The sequence below is a fragment of the Arachis stenosperma genome, chromosome 8 (assembly GCF_014773155.1).
Source record: "Arachis stenosperma cultivar V10309 chromosome 8, arast.V10309.gnm1.PFL2, whole genome shotgun sequence".
Classification (NCBI taxonomy): Eukaryota; Viridiplantae; Streptophyta; class Magnoliopsida; order Fabales; family Fabaceae; genus Arachis; species Arachis stenosperma.
The window spans coordinates 11786091-11805131 of NC_080384.1; the positions used below are offsets into that span (position 1 = coordinate 11786091).

At 33.8% G+C, this 19041-nt stretch overlaps 4 protein-coding genes across 4 annotated transcripts; 2 read left to right on the plus strand and 2 right to left on the minus strand.

Moving 5' to 3' along the window:
- The first annotated feature begins 3881 nt into the window (after positions 1 to 3881).
- Positions 3882 to 6526, plus strand: LOC130945393 (uncharacterized). The gene is made up of 4 exons (XM_057874114.1): positions 3882 to 5364; positions 5612 to 5704; positions 5974 to 6075; positions 6179 to 6526. The coding sequence occupies exons 1-4, from the start codon at positions 5107 to 5109 to the stop codon at positions 6524 to 6526; spliced, it is 801 nt and encodes a 266-aa protein (XP_057730097.1). The 5' UTR covers positions 3882 to 5106.
- A 930-nt stretch (positions 6527 to 7456) lies between these two features.
- Positions 7457 to 9775, minus strand: LOC130944898 (magnesium dechelatase SGRL, chloroplastic). The gene is made up of 5 exons (XM_057873484.1): positions 9394 to 9775; positions 8566 to 8742; positions 8268 to 8426; positions 7919 to 8065; positions 7457 to 7599 (listed from the first exon to the last, which is right to left on the minus strand). The coding sequence occupies exons 1-5, from the start codon at positions 9583 to 9585 to the stop codon at positions 7492 to 7494; spliced, it is 783 nt and encodes a 260-aa protein (XP_057729467.1). The 5' UTR covers positions 9586 to 9775; the 3' UTR covers positions 7457 to 7491.
- Positions 9776 to 11357: 1582 nt separating this feature from the next.
- On the plus strand, positions 11358 to 16738 carry LOC130944692 (probable methyltransferase PMT24). Its single transcript, XM_057873151.1, has 9 exons — positions 11358 to 11697; positions 12510 to 13515; positions 13611 to 13760; positions 14336 to 14606; positions 14705 to 14815; positions 14899 to 15073; positions 15244 to 15513; positions 15724 to 15918; positions 15993 to 16738. The coding sequence occupies exons 2-9, from the start codon at positions 12553 to 12555 to the stop codon at positions 16219 to 16221; spliced, it is 2364 nt and encodes a 787-aa protein (XP_057729134.1). The 5' UTR covers positions 11358 to 11697; positions 12510 to 12552; the 3' UTR covers positions 16222 to 16738.
- Positions 16739 to 16776: 38 nt separating this feature from the next.
- Positions 16777 to 18204, minus strand: LOC130945394 (wall-associated receptor kinase 3-like). The gene is given in 5 exon segments (XM_057874115.1): positions 16777 to 17028; positions 17031 to 17438; positions 17440 to 17646; positions 17649 to 17728; positions 18198 to 18204. Coding segments are annotated over 5 exon segments (954 nt in total).
- Between the last annotated feature and the right edge of the window lie 837 nt (positions 18205 to 19041).

Below are 19041 nucleotides of genomic sequence, written 5' to 3' on the forward strand. Positions count from 1 at the left end.
GTTCTCATAAGTAAGGGTCTAGCAATTAATTGGAGGCATTTAATAAGTGATTCTGCTAACCCATTTTGTGTGTGAACATAAGCTACTGGATATTCAACACTTATTCCATTAGCCATATAATAAGCATCAAAAGTTTGGGAAGTAAATTCACCAGCATTATCAAGACGAATTGCTTTGATTGGATTTTCTGAAAATTGTGCTTTTAATCGAATAATTTGAGCCAGTAATCTCGCAAACGCCAGGTTGCGAGAGGACAATAAGCACACATGTGTCCATCTCGAAGATGCGTCTATTAGGACCATAAAATATCTAAAAGATCCACATGGTGGATGAATAGGTCTACATATATCACCTTGAATCCTTTCTAGGAATTCAGGGGACTTAAATCCAATCTTTACTTGTGATGGCTTTAAAATTAACTTCCCTTGAGAACATGCAGCACAACAAAATTCACTAGATTTAAGAATCTTCTGGTTCTTTAGTGAATGTCCATGGGAGTTTTCAATAATTCTCCTCATCATGGTTGTTCCCGGATGACCCAATCGGTCGTGCCAAGTTATGAATTCATTTGGGCTAGTAAACTTCTGGTTTACAATGGCATGTGATTCAATTGCACTAATTTTAGTATAATACAACCCAGATGAAAGTGAGTATAACTTTTCTAATATAACCTTTTTATTTGAATCATGAGTTGTGATACATAAATACTCACGATTTCCCTCATTCATAGTCTCAAGATGATATTCATTTCGGCGAATATCTTTAAAGCTCAACAAGTTTCTTCGAGACTTGGTAGACAATAGTGCATTATTTATTATGAATTCTGTTCTTTCGAGAAACAAAATTATAGCTTTTCCGGAGCCTTCAATCACATTGTCTGAGCCAATAATAGTATTAACACATTCTTCTTTTGGCACCAGATGAGTAAAATATATATCACTTTTGAGAATGGTGTGCGAACTTGCACTATCCCAAGGCATACATCTTCATTATATATCCTTGTCATTCTCTTCAAAGGCAAATAATAATAAAATGAGTAGCATGCACAGTTAAATTGAATACTTGATCGGAATTATTTTTCTAAGAAATACTGTACATAAAAATAATGTCATATACTAAAATTTTATTTTAAAATATGACATATTTAATGATTTCAAAATTCATAAACATTAATATTTCATTATTTATATACATTATATTTGAAACTTAAATACATAAAAAATAAGACTTAATAATAATTCTTTACATTATTTATTTACATGGATACTTAACAATCCCACATATTAAACTATTCCATCATTGATTAAATGACCAATATTTTTCTCGGGATCCTTAAAGAAATTAGATACATCATAATGAGTGGTGGAATTTTCAGCATCATTTGAAACGAAATTCGACTCTTTTTTCTTGTCGTCCTTTTTCAAAGATGCCTGGTAAAGATCGACTAGGTGCCTTGGGGTACGACAGGTACGTGACCAATGACCCTTTCCACCACAACGGAAATACTTATCCTCTGTTGATTTATTTTGCCCGATATTTTTTTCTTTATCCCACTTCTGGTGAGATCCTCTCTTTTGAATATAATTCATTTTCCTTCCATAATTTTTCTTGTTATTAAAAATTTGCCATTTACCTCTTCTGGGGTAATGATTTGCCGCATTTACTTCAGGAAATGGGGTGGCGCCAGCTGGGCGCGCTTCGTGATTCTTTAAAAGCAACTCATGGTTGCGTTCAGCAACAAGAAGGCAAGAAATTAACTCAGGATATTTTTTAAACCATTTTTCTCGATATTGCTGCTGCAGGAGCACATTCGAGGCATGGAAGGTTGAGAAAGTTTTCTCTAACATATCATGATCAGTTATCTTTTTCCCACATAATTTCATCCGTGAGGTGATTCGAAACATTGCAGAATTATATTCATTTATAGATTTAAAATCTTGTAGATGCAAGTGCGTCCATTCATATCGAGCTTGAGGAAGTATCACCGTTTTCTGATGATTATACCTTTCTTCAAGATCTTTCCAAAGATCTGCAGGATCTTTTAATGTAAGATATTCATTTTTCAATCCTTCGTCAAGATGACGACGAAGAAAAATCATGGCTTTGACTTTATCTTTTTGGGATGTATTATTTTCAACTTTAATGGTATCTCCAAGATCCATTGAATCAAGATGGATTTCAGCATCTAATATCTATGATAAATAATTATTTTTAGATATATCAAGAGCATTGAATTCAAGATGAGAGAGTTTCAACATAATGAAAATTTGTTACCTGAGTCTTTCTAAAATTTGATTAGAGTTTTGTGCTGATAACGTGTTGTAAAACAACTAAATAAATAAATAAGGAAGAGATAACAAATATAAAAGTATAAATAAAAATACTATTATTAATATTTACTAACACTATTATACTACTATAAAGATAATATATTAATATTATATTAGTAGTTTATAAAAAAAAAAGTAAAGAAATGCTTTAAAAAAGAAAGAGAGAAGAAATATTTACTTTATTGCTAAGTATTTTTTTTTGAGGCAAAAGCTTCTATTTATAAGTGTATGTAATAGTAATTTGTCAAACTACATTAAATAAGATTTTTCTTCAAAACCTAAGAACTTTGTGAAAAAATAGTCATCCACCTAGGCTTTCTTATCGTAACAGTGTGATTTTATACAATGACTTATTACTAACTTAAATTTTAATCTAAAATAACAATTTTTTTAGTTGGTTTTAAATACAACACACACTACCAAAAAAGAAAAAATTAAAATGTCATTTATATTATGGCGGTTCCAACCCGCCATTATCTCCCATATATATACAATTCCAACCCTAATTTCAGAAACACTGGTTGCTGAAGACGCGTGCGTACACTACTGCATCCATTGTGTAGCGATCTCCAATCCTATTGCGTTCCCTGACGATCTTCTCCGGCGGCATCTCCTCCTCCGGCGACGATCTCCTCCGGTGACGTCTCCTCTAGCTTCTTGATGTCCTTCTTCTCTGCCAAAATCCTCAGTGCCTCCCTTTCGTTCTCCCTTTCCTTCCATGATGGTACTTCTCTCTCTCTCTCTCTCTCTCTCTCTTTCTTTTTGGGTTCGCTTCTCACTCGAAAATTTGTCGTAACGGAATAGCTTCATATATGTGAGTGCTATTTCTTCTTTTTCCAGCTTCGGTTTGTAAATTATAGCTTAAATCTTTATAGAACTAATTAACTTGAGTTAATAATAATTACTAGTCTCTATGTTCCTGTCACAAATGCAGTTCAAATCTCTACATTAATTATTACTCTTTCTTTGCTATATCATGTAATTAAGGGCTGGTGGAGTGGAGGATTTGGATATGGACTGTGAATTGGGATCTTAGATCAGAAGTAACTTAATTACCTGCAGAAGCTCAATACCAGCTGGTGAAATCCAACTTGATGCTAGCTGCAGTATTGATTTGAACCTAGATTTCAATAGGTATTTTTATTTACTCCTTATTATCAGAGATTTTCTTTATTTAGTCTTTTTCTTTAAGTTGTTGCTTATTAAGATGGAATAAGATTTGATGGTTGTTACTGTTGTTGCATATATTGATTTCTAATATTGATTTTTGTGTTCAAAATTTCAGATGCTTGAATTTAATTTAGCTATCAAATTTAATTTTGTTAAGAAAATTGCTTACCCTGTATCTGATTTCTGCTGCTGTTCTCATTCACTCAGAGTTTATTAGTGTTTTCATATGTGATGTTGATATCTTTATTCTTTTTGGCAGGGTTCTTCGTTGTAGAAATCTCCAACCTGTAGTATATAGGCTATACTTGGAACTCCTCAAATGACATGCTTTTGAACTTAAATATCAGATAAAAAGGTCTCATTATCAAAAGTAAGCTCCAGTCTATATAACATTTATCTCTTTCAGATAATTAGTTAGTATAGCCAATGTATACATGCCAATTAGATTTCTTTACTTTTAAGTCTTTTGGCCGTTCCTTATAAAGATTGAAAGTTTAGATATGAACTATTAATAATTATGTGTTGGTAATGTCCAGTTAATTGATTATACGACCAAGTCAATCTTATCTTCTTAGTCATGTTGTTGAACCGTTATAAATTTCTGTTTTACCCTTATGACAATGTAACATCAGCATTCTAGTGTTCACTGGTGGTTAATCAGAGGTATGATTTGGAAACTGTTACATTATCCTGCATCTATAGATTTATAATTATATTCCTGATTAATTTTATTTTACTATGTTAATCTTGCACATATTGGATGCTGTTTCCAACTTCCAATAGAAACTTCTTCTTGTTGCAATTTTTTGTTCAGAACTTCAGATATGCAACTGATTATCCAGCAAGAAATAAATTTTTTAAAAAAGAAGAAAACGAAAAATCCAAATGGTATTGTTCTACTCAATGAATAAATGTTCATGTGAGCTGAAAACCATTTCCAGAAGATGGTTCTGTTTTTACATAGGTTGAACTATTGTGAATTGCAATTGTCTTGGAAATTATTTGACTTTTAAAATTTGACCCCCCCCTCTGAATCTTACGCTTAATTTAGCAGTGACTATATGTACCTCCTCACAATCCTTTATCATTCGATGCTTTGTGTATTTGTTTCTCCCTTGTTCTAGCTGACTGGATTTGTTATTGATCAGGGCCTAGCTTCCTTAATTGGATTTGTGTTCTTGTGGTTTAATTGGCAACCTATAAAGTGAAAGATGCTTAAATTGACTTTTTGTAAATAAAAGGTTTATTTCTTATTTTAACCCTTCAAATAACTAATTTGATAATCGTTAGCAGAGCAAACATGTAACTTCATTATTGATCTATCTAACCCATTATTTATTTCTTTTTTTAGTGACATGGTATACATTTTGTTGCTGCTTGCAGTAGTCATTCTGTGATTCTTGCAATATCCTTTTTTGTAGTAGCACTTTCATTATACCATATAATGCACCCAGGTGCTCCTACATAAACTACATTTTTTTTATATGTTTTTCATTATAATCTTATTTTGCATATGTTGTGCTGCATTAGGAGATCTTGATGCAAAAAGTGAGAAGGGAAAATTATTTGGCTCCAAAAATTATGAGCTTAATAAGGTAATAGCTTCATGTTCTTTCATCTGTTAATATATATTCTTTGTTCCATATTAAAGGCTCGATTTTGCTTCAAAGTGAGTGATAGCTTGGCCAAACGATTTCTGCTCCAATCGCTTGGCAAAAAATGGAGGGAACATAGGATAAAGCTTTGGAATGAGTTTTATGATCCGAGGTTGAGTAAAACCGAGATCATAAATAATACACCAGAAGATATTGCTCTTGATCAATGGGCTTTATTCGTAGAATATCGTTTGAAGCCTGAAACTCGGGTAAGTACTTACTCTCCTAGTTAAATGTTGTCCCACTAAAAAGCCTTATATAGTTTGATGCTGAAAATAGGATATTGAATTCATATGGAATGTTGTGAAAGGCCTTTATTTAGAGTTGGTAATAAAAAGCCTTTATTCATTGTTTGCTGCTTGCTCATCTTTTATTTTATATAGAGTTGGTAATGAACCAGCGATATGTTGAATGCATGTTTGACTCTATTTAATTGTGTTCAAATTTATCTTGCAGAATCTTTGTAAGAGGAATCAAGAAATTCGGCAAAAACAAATAATTCCTCATACTTCAGGTGCTAAATCAATTGCAAGAAGAAGGGCTGAATTGGTAATCATTTCTATGATTTTGTTTGAATTGGCTGAGAACTGCTATTCTCCAATATTGACCAATTTTCCCATGATAGTGACTATTTTTCATGAGAACTGTTATTGTTACGATATTACTATCACTCACCACTTCAGCATAGGAGTCATTTATGTTAGCACCCAATGCATCTCCGTTGTTATATTGTTGCTGTTAGTTACTTAATTTTATGCATATCTTTTCTTGAATGATATATTTCTTGATCGAGTCTTTCTACTTTTCTTGAATTTTAGACGGAAGAGAAGGGAAAAGAAGTTAGTAGGGTTCAAATGTGGGACATCACTCACAAGAAAATAGATGGAAGTTATGTTAATGAAAAGGCTAAAGAAATAGCGGTAAGACTAAAGTGTAATAAGTAACTTGTTTGTATTTCTTTTTCTTTCTTTTTTATAAGATAATACTATGTTTGATTCTTTTTCTTTCTTTTTATATTTGTAGGAGAAGATTGAAGCATATAGCAGTCAACAATCGGTGGAATCAACTGTTAATTCTCCTCTTGATGCTCTTGGAGTAGTTCTTGGGAAAGAGCACCCTCGTCGTATTCGAGGTTTAGGCATGGGAGCTGTTCTAACAGTTGCTTTCAAGAACAACACTACAAGAATTAGTCAGATGAATTTAGGTTCTTCAAATGATGCTGACACATCATCTACTTGTGGTCCAAATGTACAAGACGAGTTGGATACCGTTAAAGCGCAATTGCAAGCGCTAGTCTCCTATATTCCTTCTAAAGAAGGAGGTAAAATTCCGGTGAAATTGGCTGGAATGTTCCCTACTCATTTGATATAGGAAACATTCCAGCCAATTTCACCGGAATTTTACCTCCTTCTTTAGAAGCAATATAGGAGACTAGCGCTTGCAATTGCGCTTTAACGGTATCCAACTCTTCTTGTACATTTGGACCACAAGTAGATGATGTGCCAGGATTATTTGAAGAACCTAAATTCATTTGGCTAATCCTTGTAGTGTTGTTTCTTGAAAGTAACTGTTGGAACAGCTCCCATGCTCTTTCCCAAAAACTACTCCAAGAGCATCAAGAGGAGAATTAATGGTTGGAGGAAGAGAAGAGCCCATATAATGTTGTTGTAGACAAAGATACTGGGGAAGTGCGGGTGGGTATTGAAAAATACGGACTAGGCATAAGAGGAAAAATCAAGCGACGCAGAGGCATATATGAATTGCGAGAGAAGTGAAGTATATCATCTTCAACAAGACTTGCAGTAAATATGAAGGCCTACATTTGGCGAAGATGGCTCTTATTTGAGCAATGGTGGAGGCAAGCTCCGACGGGATTAGGGCCTAAGAGTGGCAGAGGCAAGTTTACTCCAACGTGATACTAATTTGCCATGTGCCTGCCGGCGGCAAGATTAAATGGCCGAAAATGAGGTGAGGGACCAACTAGATGCATTTTTTACAATTTCAAGAACATAACTAGTGCAATTGGTAAGTCAAGGACTAAATCGGTGCAATTCGTGAATCTGAGGCACCACTTTGAAGTTTAACTCGATGTATGACCTATCAGCTATGAGCCTATGATTAAAAGAAAAGAAATATTTCATAAAAAAAGATAATGAGAGAAAGTGGAGGTAGTTTTGTTGTAATTTTTCATTTTTCTTTTAGTATTTCCAAAAATTTTGGTTTCTTTTGTGGTATTAATTCATTCTTGCAATCTGAACTCTGGTTTGTCTAAACAAAATGGAAATTCTGAGAAATGGGATATGAACAAATAATTCAATGTTTATTGTAGATACATTTCATAGAAGAAAAGCAAAAAGAGCTTGGAAGATGGACTTTGGAGTCTGCCACTTTACTGAAGGACGATCTCTTTCTATTAGCCCTTGGAACTCATCCACTTGCTTTCCCTACAACCACAAGGAACATACTCACAAAACTAGTTAATTCTTAATCAGACCAATCTTTTTTTCGGTTTAAGATGCATGAAAATAATCAGAGTAAATTACACCATAGTACACGAGATTAGGTGATATTATACATGACAGCCTAAGTCATGTTTACACCTAACCTCGCATTTGCGGGTAATATTGCCTGACCTCATGGGAAGTGAGTATAATCAACTCAAATACTTATGGTGCTAAATTTGTGTAATGAAATTGTGCATTTAAAGGAAAAATGTAAAAGTATAAAGCATAGATCATTTCTGCATTTTCTTAAGTTTATTACCTCTATAGCATCCTTTAGAGGTCCCCAACATTCCATTCTGTTGTATTTTTTGGAGCTAGAATGAAAATACACGCGAACTATAGAATCCAGCAATTCAGGATGTTCATCGAAAAGCGCAGAATCTCCATATTGAATTGCTTTGAGTACCTACCATGCTCAACAAGAAAAGGAACAAAACAAATGTCACACACAGTTATGCATAATATAGGACCTTCAAGTCACAATTTGTGAATATCAGAATACAAGATACTAAGATATGATCTTCACGAAACAAAATACTCCTATATAATTCACTACTTGTCTATTTAATTAGAATTCTCCTTTTAATATAAGTTTAATGGAAACATACCAAAGGCATTTCCTTGGAGAATATGTGATATCTGAATTCTGCAGCCAAATCCAGGAAGGGATTGGGACCACTGACAAAGCAATGAACATGTAAGCACATCTCATTTTTCACTTTCTTCCATTCAGCTACAACATCATCCTTCTCATACCACCCTCTCAACTGCCACACAAGAAAGAAAAAAGGGGGATGGCAGATACATAATATGAATTAGTTAAGAGAACCAATGTTTTTGTTCAAAATATATACCATCAAGCACTATAATTTCTATGCTATGTGAAAGCAAGGACACAACACAAACCTGCTCAAGATTGATCACATTGGAGACTGTTAAAGTCAGATTAGCTGTGAAGTCGCAATGCGATAGAATGTAGGTTCTCGGAATAAAACTTGCATATTTGTTTATCTGACCCTCCAATAAAACTACCTTAAGTTTTGAAGCTTCAAATCTTGCCGGAGGAACCAAGAGTCTAACAGCCTAAATTTAAACAAAAAGTTATTTAGTCAGAGTTTTCTTCATTTCAGATAACAATCCATACATGAATTAAGAAAAGAAATTTCAATTTTGTTTATTAGAACTGGAAGCTGGAATCCAGAACACACATTCTTGTTTGTCCATGGTACTGTAATAAAGCCAAAGTCAAAGGATGCAGCACTTCCAACAAATGTGAACATTAATAGTGAAAAATATTTTACATGACTGAACCATGTGCCTCTCCATAGCAGCTTAATCTTTTAAGAGGAATGATACATAACATGTTATCAGAACTTCTATATATGTCTAGAAAGTCCAAGAGTTTAATCTTTGTTATCACCAACTCTTGTAAATAAAAGATTGAATTTTAGCTCAAGATATAATGTCTATAAGTTTGAGAGAGAGGTTTCATGACAAGCATGGAATACAACATACAACAAAATTGAAATATATAGGACATTGTATGCTAGTGTGTGTTGAATACAAGCAAGTTCATATCTAAAATAAAAGGCTACACAACTTTAGCTACACTAAACTAGGACATATTCCCTGCAATTTCCCTCACACTACTACTAGCCTAGCGTTGAACTCCTTAATCATAATAATGGCAGAAAATGTATGGAAAAAAGAATGAAAGAGAGTGAGAAAGGGTACCTCAGAAACAAGGGTGTTGTAGGATGGAGTAGAATTTGTTATAGAAGACAAGATAAAGGGTCTGCTGCATCTATTGGAAGAAAATGGCTTTGAGATGATTGTAGGAATGGTGTTGGTGGTGGTGAACATTGTTCTTGGTGTGGTTTGTGAGAATGAGAGGACATTGTTGTTGTAAACACAGTTACATGCCATGGAAGGAAGGAGGTGCAGCTCCTCCTCTTCATCTTTCACAAGCCACCACCATTCTCTTCTCTTAAGAGAAAAAAAGAAAAAAAAAAAGTGATAGAGAATGAAAGCAAAAAAGTAATGTAATGTTGGGAAATTGGTGTTCTCAAAACAAGCAAAAATCTCTTTCAATTCACTCCTTCCACACGATTTCTTTCTTCTTCTTTTATTCAATTTAATTATACAAAATAGAGATGAAAGAAACTCAAGTATTATTTGAAAAAATAAAAAAACATTTCATTAGTTAGAGGCTGAGCTGAAAGTTGTGCCACGTCATCAAACAGCTTGGATTTTCGATAAAAATGTGGATAATGTGATGACGTGGCTTTACCTGTGTCAACAGTTCAGTGGGAAGCGAATCCGCATGCTTGAAGCCTTGAACTCTTGAAAGCCAAAACTTCAATTTTATCATATTTTTAGTGTGAATATTGAATCATGTATGGGGAGCAAAAATTATATATCAACGTACCAAATTAAATTAAGTAAATACTAATTAATGAATTAATAGGGTGGATTAAGTGATTAACCACATTAGACCTCACAATCTAATGAGTCACTTCATTTGGAAGTTAACTTGAATAATACAGACAGAAACCTTTTTTGAAAACAAAGTTTGCATGCTTAATGCTTAATAAACTAATGAAGAATATTTCTAAATTCAGGCAAAATAAAAAATAATGATATTTGTAATTTTTTTCAAATTTTTTATTGGAATTTTTTTTCTCACAAGTGATGGGCCAAGACAAAAATATGACATTGCAAAATCATAATAACTAAATAAGTAAACACAAGCCAATGAATCTTGGTTCTAATGCCATCTCTCCCCCTCCCATATCAAAGGTCAATGGTTCAAACCCTAGAAAAAGTAATTGAGGAAAAATGTGATATGAGGAGTGTGTGGGTGTGTTGTGTACCTAGGATTGGGAGTTGTCCAATCCACTGAAGTACCTAGGATTGGGGGTTGTCCAATAAAATGGACACGGCTCAAATAAGTGAAATAACACAAGAACAAAAAAACTTTAAAACTCAGTGAGGATGAGGATGTATCTGCATTTTGTAATATTCGAAAAATTAGTCATTACACATATCCTCCCAAAAAAAAGAATAAATGATAAAACTAGTATAAATTACTAATTCACTCAACTATGACCAAAACATTTTGTTATTATTAGAATTTTTTTTCAAAGACAGTAAAATTATTTTATTTCAATTGAAAAAAATGTTTTTATCCATAATTCAGGACTAAAAAAAAAAAAACAAGTGGAGTGCTCCCGTTTTATCCTTAAACATTAGCGAAAGCACAATAAAAAAAGGAGATTAAGATTAATCTAATATTTTTCACATTAGAAGCTTGTAATCTAACTCAACCTAACAAATTAACCAAGAGATGAGAACTGGTCCACAAGAAATAAAAATCTTCGGTTAACGCAACCGACACACATACTACACAACATATTAACATATGTCATTCTATCAACATCCATATTTTTCCGAACAGAACATCCCTCTATCTTTCAGTTCCGAGACTTACTTCATTACATTCATTTTCTATTCATGTTATTTTATTCATTCATTTATTTTCAATTAGTACATTAACCAAGTAAAAAGTAGTTGTAAATTGGCATAAAGTACACCAAAACCCAACAAATAAATTGACAGAAGCACCAATCACCAACAAGTACAGCTGTTTCTTACTTTCTCTAAGCACATGCCTCACACCATGACACCAAACTAATAATTTTCCACCTTCATATTCTATGTTTTGAATTGATATTTTAGCACACAGTAACACAAAGTATCTATTGATTTCGATTTACCTGAATTAAATAATCATTCCTCAATAGATTTTGTTTTTTCCGCTCTGGTTCTGGCTTTCACTCCTACTTCAAAACCATCACATGCATTAACTCCCTCAGCTCATTCTGTTCTAACCTTGTTCTGTACTTCTGTTTCCCATTCAATGAAGCTGAAAACATAAACTTTTTGAGGAACCCATACATTCTCAAACGGAATAGTCTGTAGGATGATGAATGTTGAGAAAGGAAAGTGAGTAATAGTGCCTCTTAGGTGAGGACCAAGGTAACAATCTCCCATTTCCTTCCTTATATTCTGTGTGTTGATGACGATCTTACCTAGGTTTATGAAGAATATACTAAAAATATTTAAGTGGGTTTTTGTTTCTAGGGAAACTGACTTTAAAGCTGGATGCTTTACTTGATTTCATGTTTGTTTATCCCTTTTCCTGTTATGGGGTCTTCGCTATTTTAAGTTTTTAGTATTCTTTGTTGTGGTTTCCCCCCCAAAAACAGTTGTGTTTCTGTGTTTGCATCAATTTAGCCCAAACACTAGCAGTTTTGTTTGAAATATTCCTTCACTGATTGAACTACTGGACAAAGTTTGAATCTTTCTTTTTTTTCTTTTGACTTTTTAACATTCTAATCAAAATTGATCTGTTCTTTTATTGATTCATTCATAAGGTCACCTGCTTTAGTATCTTCAACATTTCTGTCTGGCTCTTAGTATTTTGTCAATCTCCCTCTTCTAGTCTTATTTGATTGATGTCCTTCTTCAGCTTCCTTGTATTGAAACTTTTGAGTTACTTCTTCCTTTGCATATTGCTTATTTTTGTTGATCTATGTTTCTTCATCCTACCTCCCACTTTGAAATCTTGTGTTTCATTGGAGTGATTTATTAGAATGTTACATTAAAATGCAATATGACTCTCTCTCTCTCTCTCTCTCTCTCTCTCTCTGTTACAATAATGTGATTTTGCTTTCAATGTGTGCAAATGAGAGGTGCTGGCAAATTAATAAGTAGAGATCTAGCATTTAACTTCTAATCATTATTATTTAGTGAAAATGAACTTGCTAATATTTTGATTTCCTTACTAGGTGCACTTATTTTGCAATAGCATTAGTTTGAAAGCCATAGGCCATGGCTCTGGGGAAGAATTTTCGAGGTGAAGGGAGGAAGACAACGAACTACTATTCGACAGTTTTTGTGGCTGTGTTTGTTGGCTTTTGCTTAGTTGGTATATGGATTGTAATGTCATTCATTGTTCCATTCCAGAACACAATTGTACAGGCACCTGAGACTGTTAATGAGGGGAAACGTATAGTAAATAACAATGCTTCTACACATTTTGAAAATAGTTTAGGTGATATACCTGTAGAATCAACAAAGGTCGATAGCCAGACCCAAAAAACTGAGAGTGAAAGCCAGCCGGAAAACGAGGGTGACAGAAAAGGAGTTGAAAAAGTGTCTGAGGATTCACCTGAAGAAAACAAGCAAGAGGTTGTTAGGGATAGCTCAGGTCAGTCGAGTGAAAAAAACGATTTAGAGAAGGACTTGGATGGAAACTTAAATTCAGAATCTGAAAGTAACAAGAGCACAGATAACAATCTAGGAGCAGAAAGAAATATTGGTGAAGCCACAGATCAAGAAGAGAAGTTTGGTGAGGCCGAGGAGGATAAAACCGAGAATCATGTGCATTCGGAGACCAAACAAAGTACTGGAGAGAGTAACTTGGAAAGCCATGTAAACAACAAAGTTTCAAAAGAAGCCTTTCTAGCTGGTACTCAGCCTGAAACATTAACTGAAGTTGCAACTGAAAATGGAACTTGGTTGACTCAAGCTGCAGAGTCACAGCATGAGAAGGAATCGCAAAAGTCTTCGGCTTCTGTGGACAACAGCAAATATGACTGGAAACTGTGTAAGACAAGTGCAGGATCAGAGTACATACCATGCCTTGACAATGTGAAAGCTATTAGGATGCTTCGAAGTATAAAACACTATGAACATCGAGAGAGGCACTGTCCTAATGAAGCACCAACTTGTCTTGTTCCTCTACCTGAGGGCTATCAAATCCCAATTAGGTGGCCTCAAAGCAGGGAAAAAGTATGTAACACTTAAGCTGGAACAAGGTTGCATATCTTTAATAAATGATAATGGAAAAAAAAAATGAAATTTAATATTTTTTGTGCCTGTTACAGATTTGGTTTAACAATGCTCCACATACTAAGCTTGTAGAAGTTAAGGGGCATCAAAATTGGGTCAAAGTTACAGGGGAATACCTCACTTTTCCTGGTGGTGGAACTCAGTTTAAAAATGGTGCTCTTCATTACATTGAGTTCATTCAGAAGGTAAGCCATTCTCGTGCTCATATGTTATTTTGCAGTTTGCACAACCAATTGATCTTGTTATTCTTTATATTTTCTTAATAAAAAATAGTCTAACCTGTAGAAAAGCAAAAGCCCTTTTTTATATTTTTATTTTTATTCTAATTTTATGTCATTTGTTGTGTGCATAATATATCCAGCTGACTTAATTTTCAGGAAGATACAATATTTGTGTTCTTCCGGTATTGGCTGTAGTATCTACATAGTAATTTCTATAGAAACAAATGAATGCTTGGTAATGGGGATAAAAGGGTTTTGATAATGGGATTAAGATATTTATTTTGTATGCTGATATTATCTCTAACATAAAACTGCTTCAAGCATAATGAATTCCTTTTATTATATTTCTGAAAGGTTAAGCTATTATGTTAAAGTATATGAATTCCTTTTATTTGAATTCTAATATGTTCTAAGTTAGCACCTATTTCACGGTTCCGCTAATTATGCTTCCATGATCTTTAACAACAAACATGTGAATGCATTTTCTTGAAAGTTAGTCATACTTTTTCCTTAACTTGGGTGTCTGTGTAATGATGCAGTCTCTTCGTAACATTGCATGGGGGAAGAGAAGTCGAGTGATACTGGACGTCGGGTGTGGTGTAGCCAGCTTTGGAGGCTATCTGTTTGAAAAAGATGTTCTTACCATGTCCTTTGCTCCCAAAGATGTGCATGAGGCACAGGTACAGTTTGCATTGGAACGTGGAATTCCCGCCACACTAGGCGTCATGGGCACCAAAAGATTGCCTTACCCTGGTTCTGTCTTTGACCTTATCCACTGTGCACGCTGTAGAGTCCCATGGCACATAGAAGGTGTAAGAATCACTTACATAAAATCTTCATTTTCATGGTGTTTCTATCTTCCACTTATGGTTAACTCCTTTAGAATACTTTACTGGTTGTATAATCAGGTGGCAAGCTACTCTTAGAGCTTAATCGTGTATTGCGACCGGGAGGTTACTTTGTCTGGTCTGCTACTCCTGTGTATCAAAAGGATCCGGAAGATGTTGGAATTTGGAAAGGTAAAGTCTGTTAAATCGAAGTACGTGTCAAGCTAATAGATGAATGTATGGTTTGACTTTATGGAAAACTATTTTGGTTGCAGATATGGTTGAAATTACAAAGTCAATGTGCTGGGATCTGGTGGTAATTGGAAAGGACAAATTGAATGGAGTGGCAGCAGCAATATATAGAAAACCAACTGATAATGAATGCTACAATAGGAGACCGAAGAATGAACCACCGATATGTGATGAATCTGATGATCCAAATAAAGCCTGGTACTTTACTTCTTTATTGGTTCCTACAACAATGACTTATATTTCATTTCTACATTAATGGCTCGGATTGGTGAATAGTTGAGAAAATAATAAGGCTTTTAATATGGCTCAATTAATTAGAAAAGATTCCTTTTGATGAAGTAGATCTTCTTCCTCAAATTTCCATACAGGAATGTATCACTACAGAATTGTATGCACAAAGTGCAAGTAGGTGCCTCGGAACGTGGATCGGTTTGGCCTGAGCAATGGCCACTGAGGTTGGAGAAACCACCTTACTGGTTAAACTCTCAAGTTGGTGTTTATGGAAGAGAAGCATCAGTGGAATTCACTGCAGATTACAAGCACTGGAAGAATGTTATTTCCCACTCATATTTGAATGGAATGGGAATAAATTGGGCTTCAATAAGAAACATCATGGACATGAATGCTGCTTATGGAGGGTAAGACATTCTGTGTACTTGTGTATGGAATTTCCCTTCTCTCTTTGAAATGCAAATTAATTACTATAGTACTTGATAACTACATGCGGTATATGCACTCTGCAGAAAGGATTATACAAAATTTCACTCTGTGAAAAAGATAATTTGAATAGTTTCCTTTTGTGCTTATCCTATTAACTGAAGTTTGGGTGCATTTTCTGGCCTTTTCAGGTTTGCAGCAGCTCTAAAAAATTGGAAGGTTTGGGTAATGAATGTTGTTCCGTTTGATTTTCCAGACACACTTCCAATAATCTATGAGCGTGGATTATTCGGAATTTATCATGATTGGTGTGAATCATTCAGTACCTACCCTAGATCTTATGATCTTCTACATGCTGATTCTTTATTATCAAAACTTAAAGACAGGTATGTTCAAGCAATATCTAAAATTTTCAAACAATCCTTAATCATCTAAGTAACCGATGCATTTCCGGAATCAGATGCAACATAGTAGCAGTGATTGCAGAAGTTGATAGGATGCTGAGACCAGAAGGATACTTGATTGTGAGGGACAATGTCGAAACAACAAGCGAGATAGAGAGCATAGCTAAGTCTCTACACTGGGATATTCGGTTCACCTATTCGAAAGGCGACGAGGGACTACTTTGCATTCAGAAGACATTCTGGCGTCCAACAAAGGCTGAAACTATTGCAGCAGCTATTGTCTGATCAGAATGATGTTTCGCAATCTCGATTTCCATGGCTGCCAGTACACTGCTTAGTCTGCTTAACTTGTTCTTCTGTAAGTACTCTGTTACCACTGTGTCATAATGTTGCTAAACATTCAACTGCACTTCCCTGTAAAACTTGTTTAAATTTTTTTTTCTTTTCTATTCAATTCATATGTTCATGTCCTGTGTGGACTTGGTTAGGATGGAGTGCAGTTGTGGTAGAGTTAGAAGATTCTAAACCTTGTAAAGTGTAATCTGTGAGGAATATTGAATGTGATTATACTTTAAAAACTACATAATGTGAAATCCGAGTAGTTGGAAACAGCATTGCCATAGATACATGTAATTATCAGGGTCATATTTACATGGAGATGCATCATCATCCAGAACAATTACATATTGATTTATATAAAATTACTAATCACCTTCCACCTAATGAAATAGTAATCTGACCTATGCTTTCCAACCTAGAAAGAACGTCCCTTCCATAAGCTCCATATTCAATATACAAACCAGAATATGATGTTGATGATGCATTGAGCAAATGTTCAGTTTATTCCAAACATCGTTTTGCGATATTCCCAAATTCCATTAGTTGCTCGAGCTTTGCCTCATCAATTATGGCTACGTCCAGAATGTGAAGTAGAAGATTCATATTCATCGAAGAAATGTACATTGCAAGGTTTCTATCCTCCTCAGGCAGCTCAAAACAAAGTGCTTTTCGTCCTGTAAGTAACTCTGCTAGAACGACTCCGAGACTATACACATCACTCTTTTCTGTTAAGTGGCTTGTGTGGAAGTATTCAGAGGGTCTAGATACCCCACAGTCCCTTGCACCAAGGTGGATAGTTCGGTTTTATCAAGAGGAACAATCTTTGAAGCTCCGAAATCAGAAACCTTTGCTTTGAGATTATGATCAAGAAGTATGTTTGTAGTTTTAACATCTCTATGTATAATTGGTGGACAAGTAGCAGAATGCAAGTATGCCAAAGCCCCAGCAGTTTCTGCTGCTATTCTCAATCTTGTTTTCCTGTTAAGCTTTAAAGATTGGTTCTGACCATGAAGATGATCGTCAAGAGTACCACCTTGAATGAATTCATAAACAAGTAATGAAACTTTTGTCTCTAAGCAACACCCCAAAAGTTTAACCACATTTGTATGGTTGATTTGGGTAAGTATAACCACCTCATTGATGAATTGTTCAATCTGGCTTTTGATCACTGATTTTGGACTTTTTGATTGCAACAGTTGTATTGTCTTGTAATAATCCCTTGTAAACTATTCCATAGCCACCTCGGCCTAAGATCTTGGCTTCATCAAAGTTGTTAGTGGCCTTCTTTAGCTCTTCTATGCTAAAGATTTTAGCTGTTTCAATTGAACCTTTCTCTTCGGCAAAAAATTGTTGAAAAAATTGTTCTTTCAGCATTTGTTGAGCTTTCTTTTCTTCAATCCGCAATACACATTGAAGCTCGCCAAGAATAGCGCTAAGATGCTTACACTGACAACTGCAAATAATAAACAACAATCCGCTATGTTACTAATAGTATTTCTATCAACTTCTACCAATTCTTATTTATGATTGTATTTAATGGAAGTGTCTTTGTGATGTGTCTAATAAAAATATCTTTTTTATGGCTGTGTCTAATAAAAGTGTCTTTATATATGTATGTGTCTTGTTTAAAATATAATAATTAATTACTGTTAATAATAAGTTGGCAGATAGTATATTGATACCCTATACTTTTTCATAATAAAAAGAAAACATTACGTGATGCACACTATCATAAAAAAATTTAGTTATAAATTTCACTCTTCACTAATATTTTTTTTTCAAAATAAATATCAACTCTTTATTAATTACAAGACTGGTTCCCATAAGATATTTTATATAAAATTAGAGTAATAATGCTACACACCTAAGTCTTTTTATAAATCAAGTCCAACTAAGTTAAATAATAAGATTTGAAATAATACTAGTCATAACTGATTTTTATTATATTAAACCAACTTAGTTAGACTTGGTTAATAAAAAAATTTGGATGTTTAGCATTATTCATAAAATTATATTTAAAATTAATATTAATTGGATAAGTTGGTTAATATACATTTTATTTAAATGGTAACTATAAATATAAAAATAAAAAATCTTAAAAGTAAGTAGTTTTTAGCAATTTTGACTAATATTTGGTTAGTATAAATATTAAATTATTTTTAATAAATATATTTTACTGATTTATGAATGTAAATTCTAACAAATGTGAGAGTAAATTGTGTTAATTTATATATATAAATTTTAATAAATATAGGTATAAATTATATATTTTATATGTGTAAAGTTTTATAAATGTGGATTTAAACTATTGCAGTATTATTGGCTAAAGGTTAATCCAAAATAATTATGTTTCAGCTAATTTCTTTCATCAGTGGAAAATTATATTTTTTTAATTCGCATAAATACATAAATTTTAAAATAAAAAAGTTTTATTTTTATGTAAAAATTACATGGATGGTATCCAAGTAACTTTTATTCCATACTTCACACTTTCGTTTGTTTTACACGCGTCTCTTATAACCTATATAACGAATCTTTATTTTGCGTTATCAATGTTTCTCAATGTAAACTTTTTCATACAACATAAACCTCTTTCGCATTCTTCTTCTTCTTCTTCTTCAACCTAATTAAATTCGTTGTTCTCTTCTTTTGCGTTTTTTTTTCTCTGCATTATGGATCTGAATTGATTTAACGCAATCATCTTCATCGTTCATATTCTTCTTCGTTTTCGTCTTCGATCTGCACTTTTGAATTGAAACAATGAAT

Bases quoted from the DNA above. Each gene is read 5' to 3' on its own strand.
- LOC130945393 (XM_057874114.1), top strand. From the start codon at position 5,107: ATGTTCTTTCATCTGTTAATATATATTCTTTGTTCCATATTAAAGGCT. The intron at 5,705-5,973 runs GTAATCATTTCT...CTTGAATTTTAG, and splicing joins CAAGAAGAAGGGCTGAATTG to ACGGAAGAGAAGGGAAAAGA. The intron at 6,076-6,178 runs GTAAGACTAAAG...TTATATTTGTAG, and splicing joins AAAAGGCTAAAGAAATAGCG to GAGAAGATTGAAGCATATAG.
- LOC130944898 (XM_057873484.1), bottom strand. From the start codon at position 9,585: ATGGCATGTAACTGTGTTTACAACAACAATGTCCTCTCATTCTCACAA. The intron at 8,743-9,393 runs GTACCCTTTCTC...GTTTAAATTTAG, and splicing joins ACAACACCCTTGTTTCTGAG to GCTGTTAGACTCTTGGTTCC. The intron at 8,427-8,565 runs GTTTGTGTTGTG...CTTGTGTGGCAG, and splicing joins ATGTGATCAATCTTGAGCAG to TTGAGAGGGTGGTATGAGAA.
- LOC130944692 (XM_057873151.1), top strand. From the start codon at position 12,553: ATGGCTCTGGGGAAGAATTTTCGAGGTGAAGGGAGGAAGACAACGAAC. The intron at 15,074-15,243 runs GTACTTTACTTC...ATTTCCATACAG, and splicing joins GATGATCCAAATAAAGCCTG to GAATGTATCACTACAGAATT. The intron at 15,919-15,992 runs GTATGTTCAAGC...TTCCGGAATCAG, and splicing joins TTATCAAAACTTAAAGACAG to ATGCAACATAGTAGCAGTGA.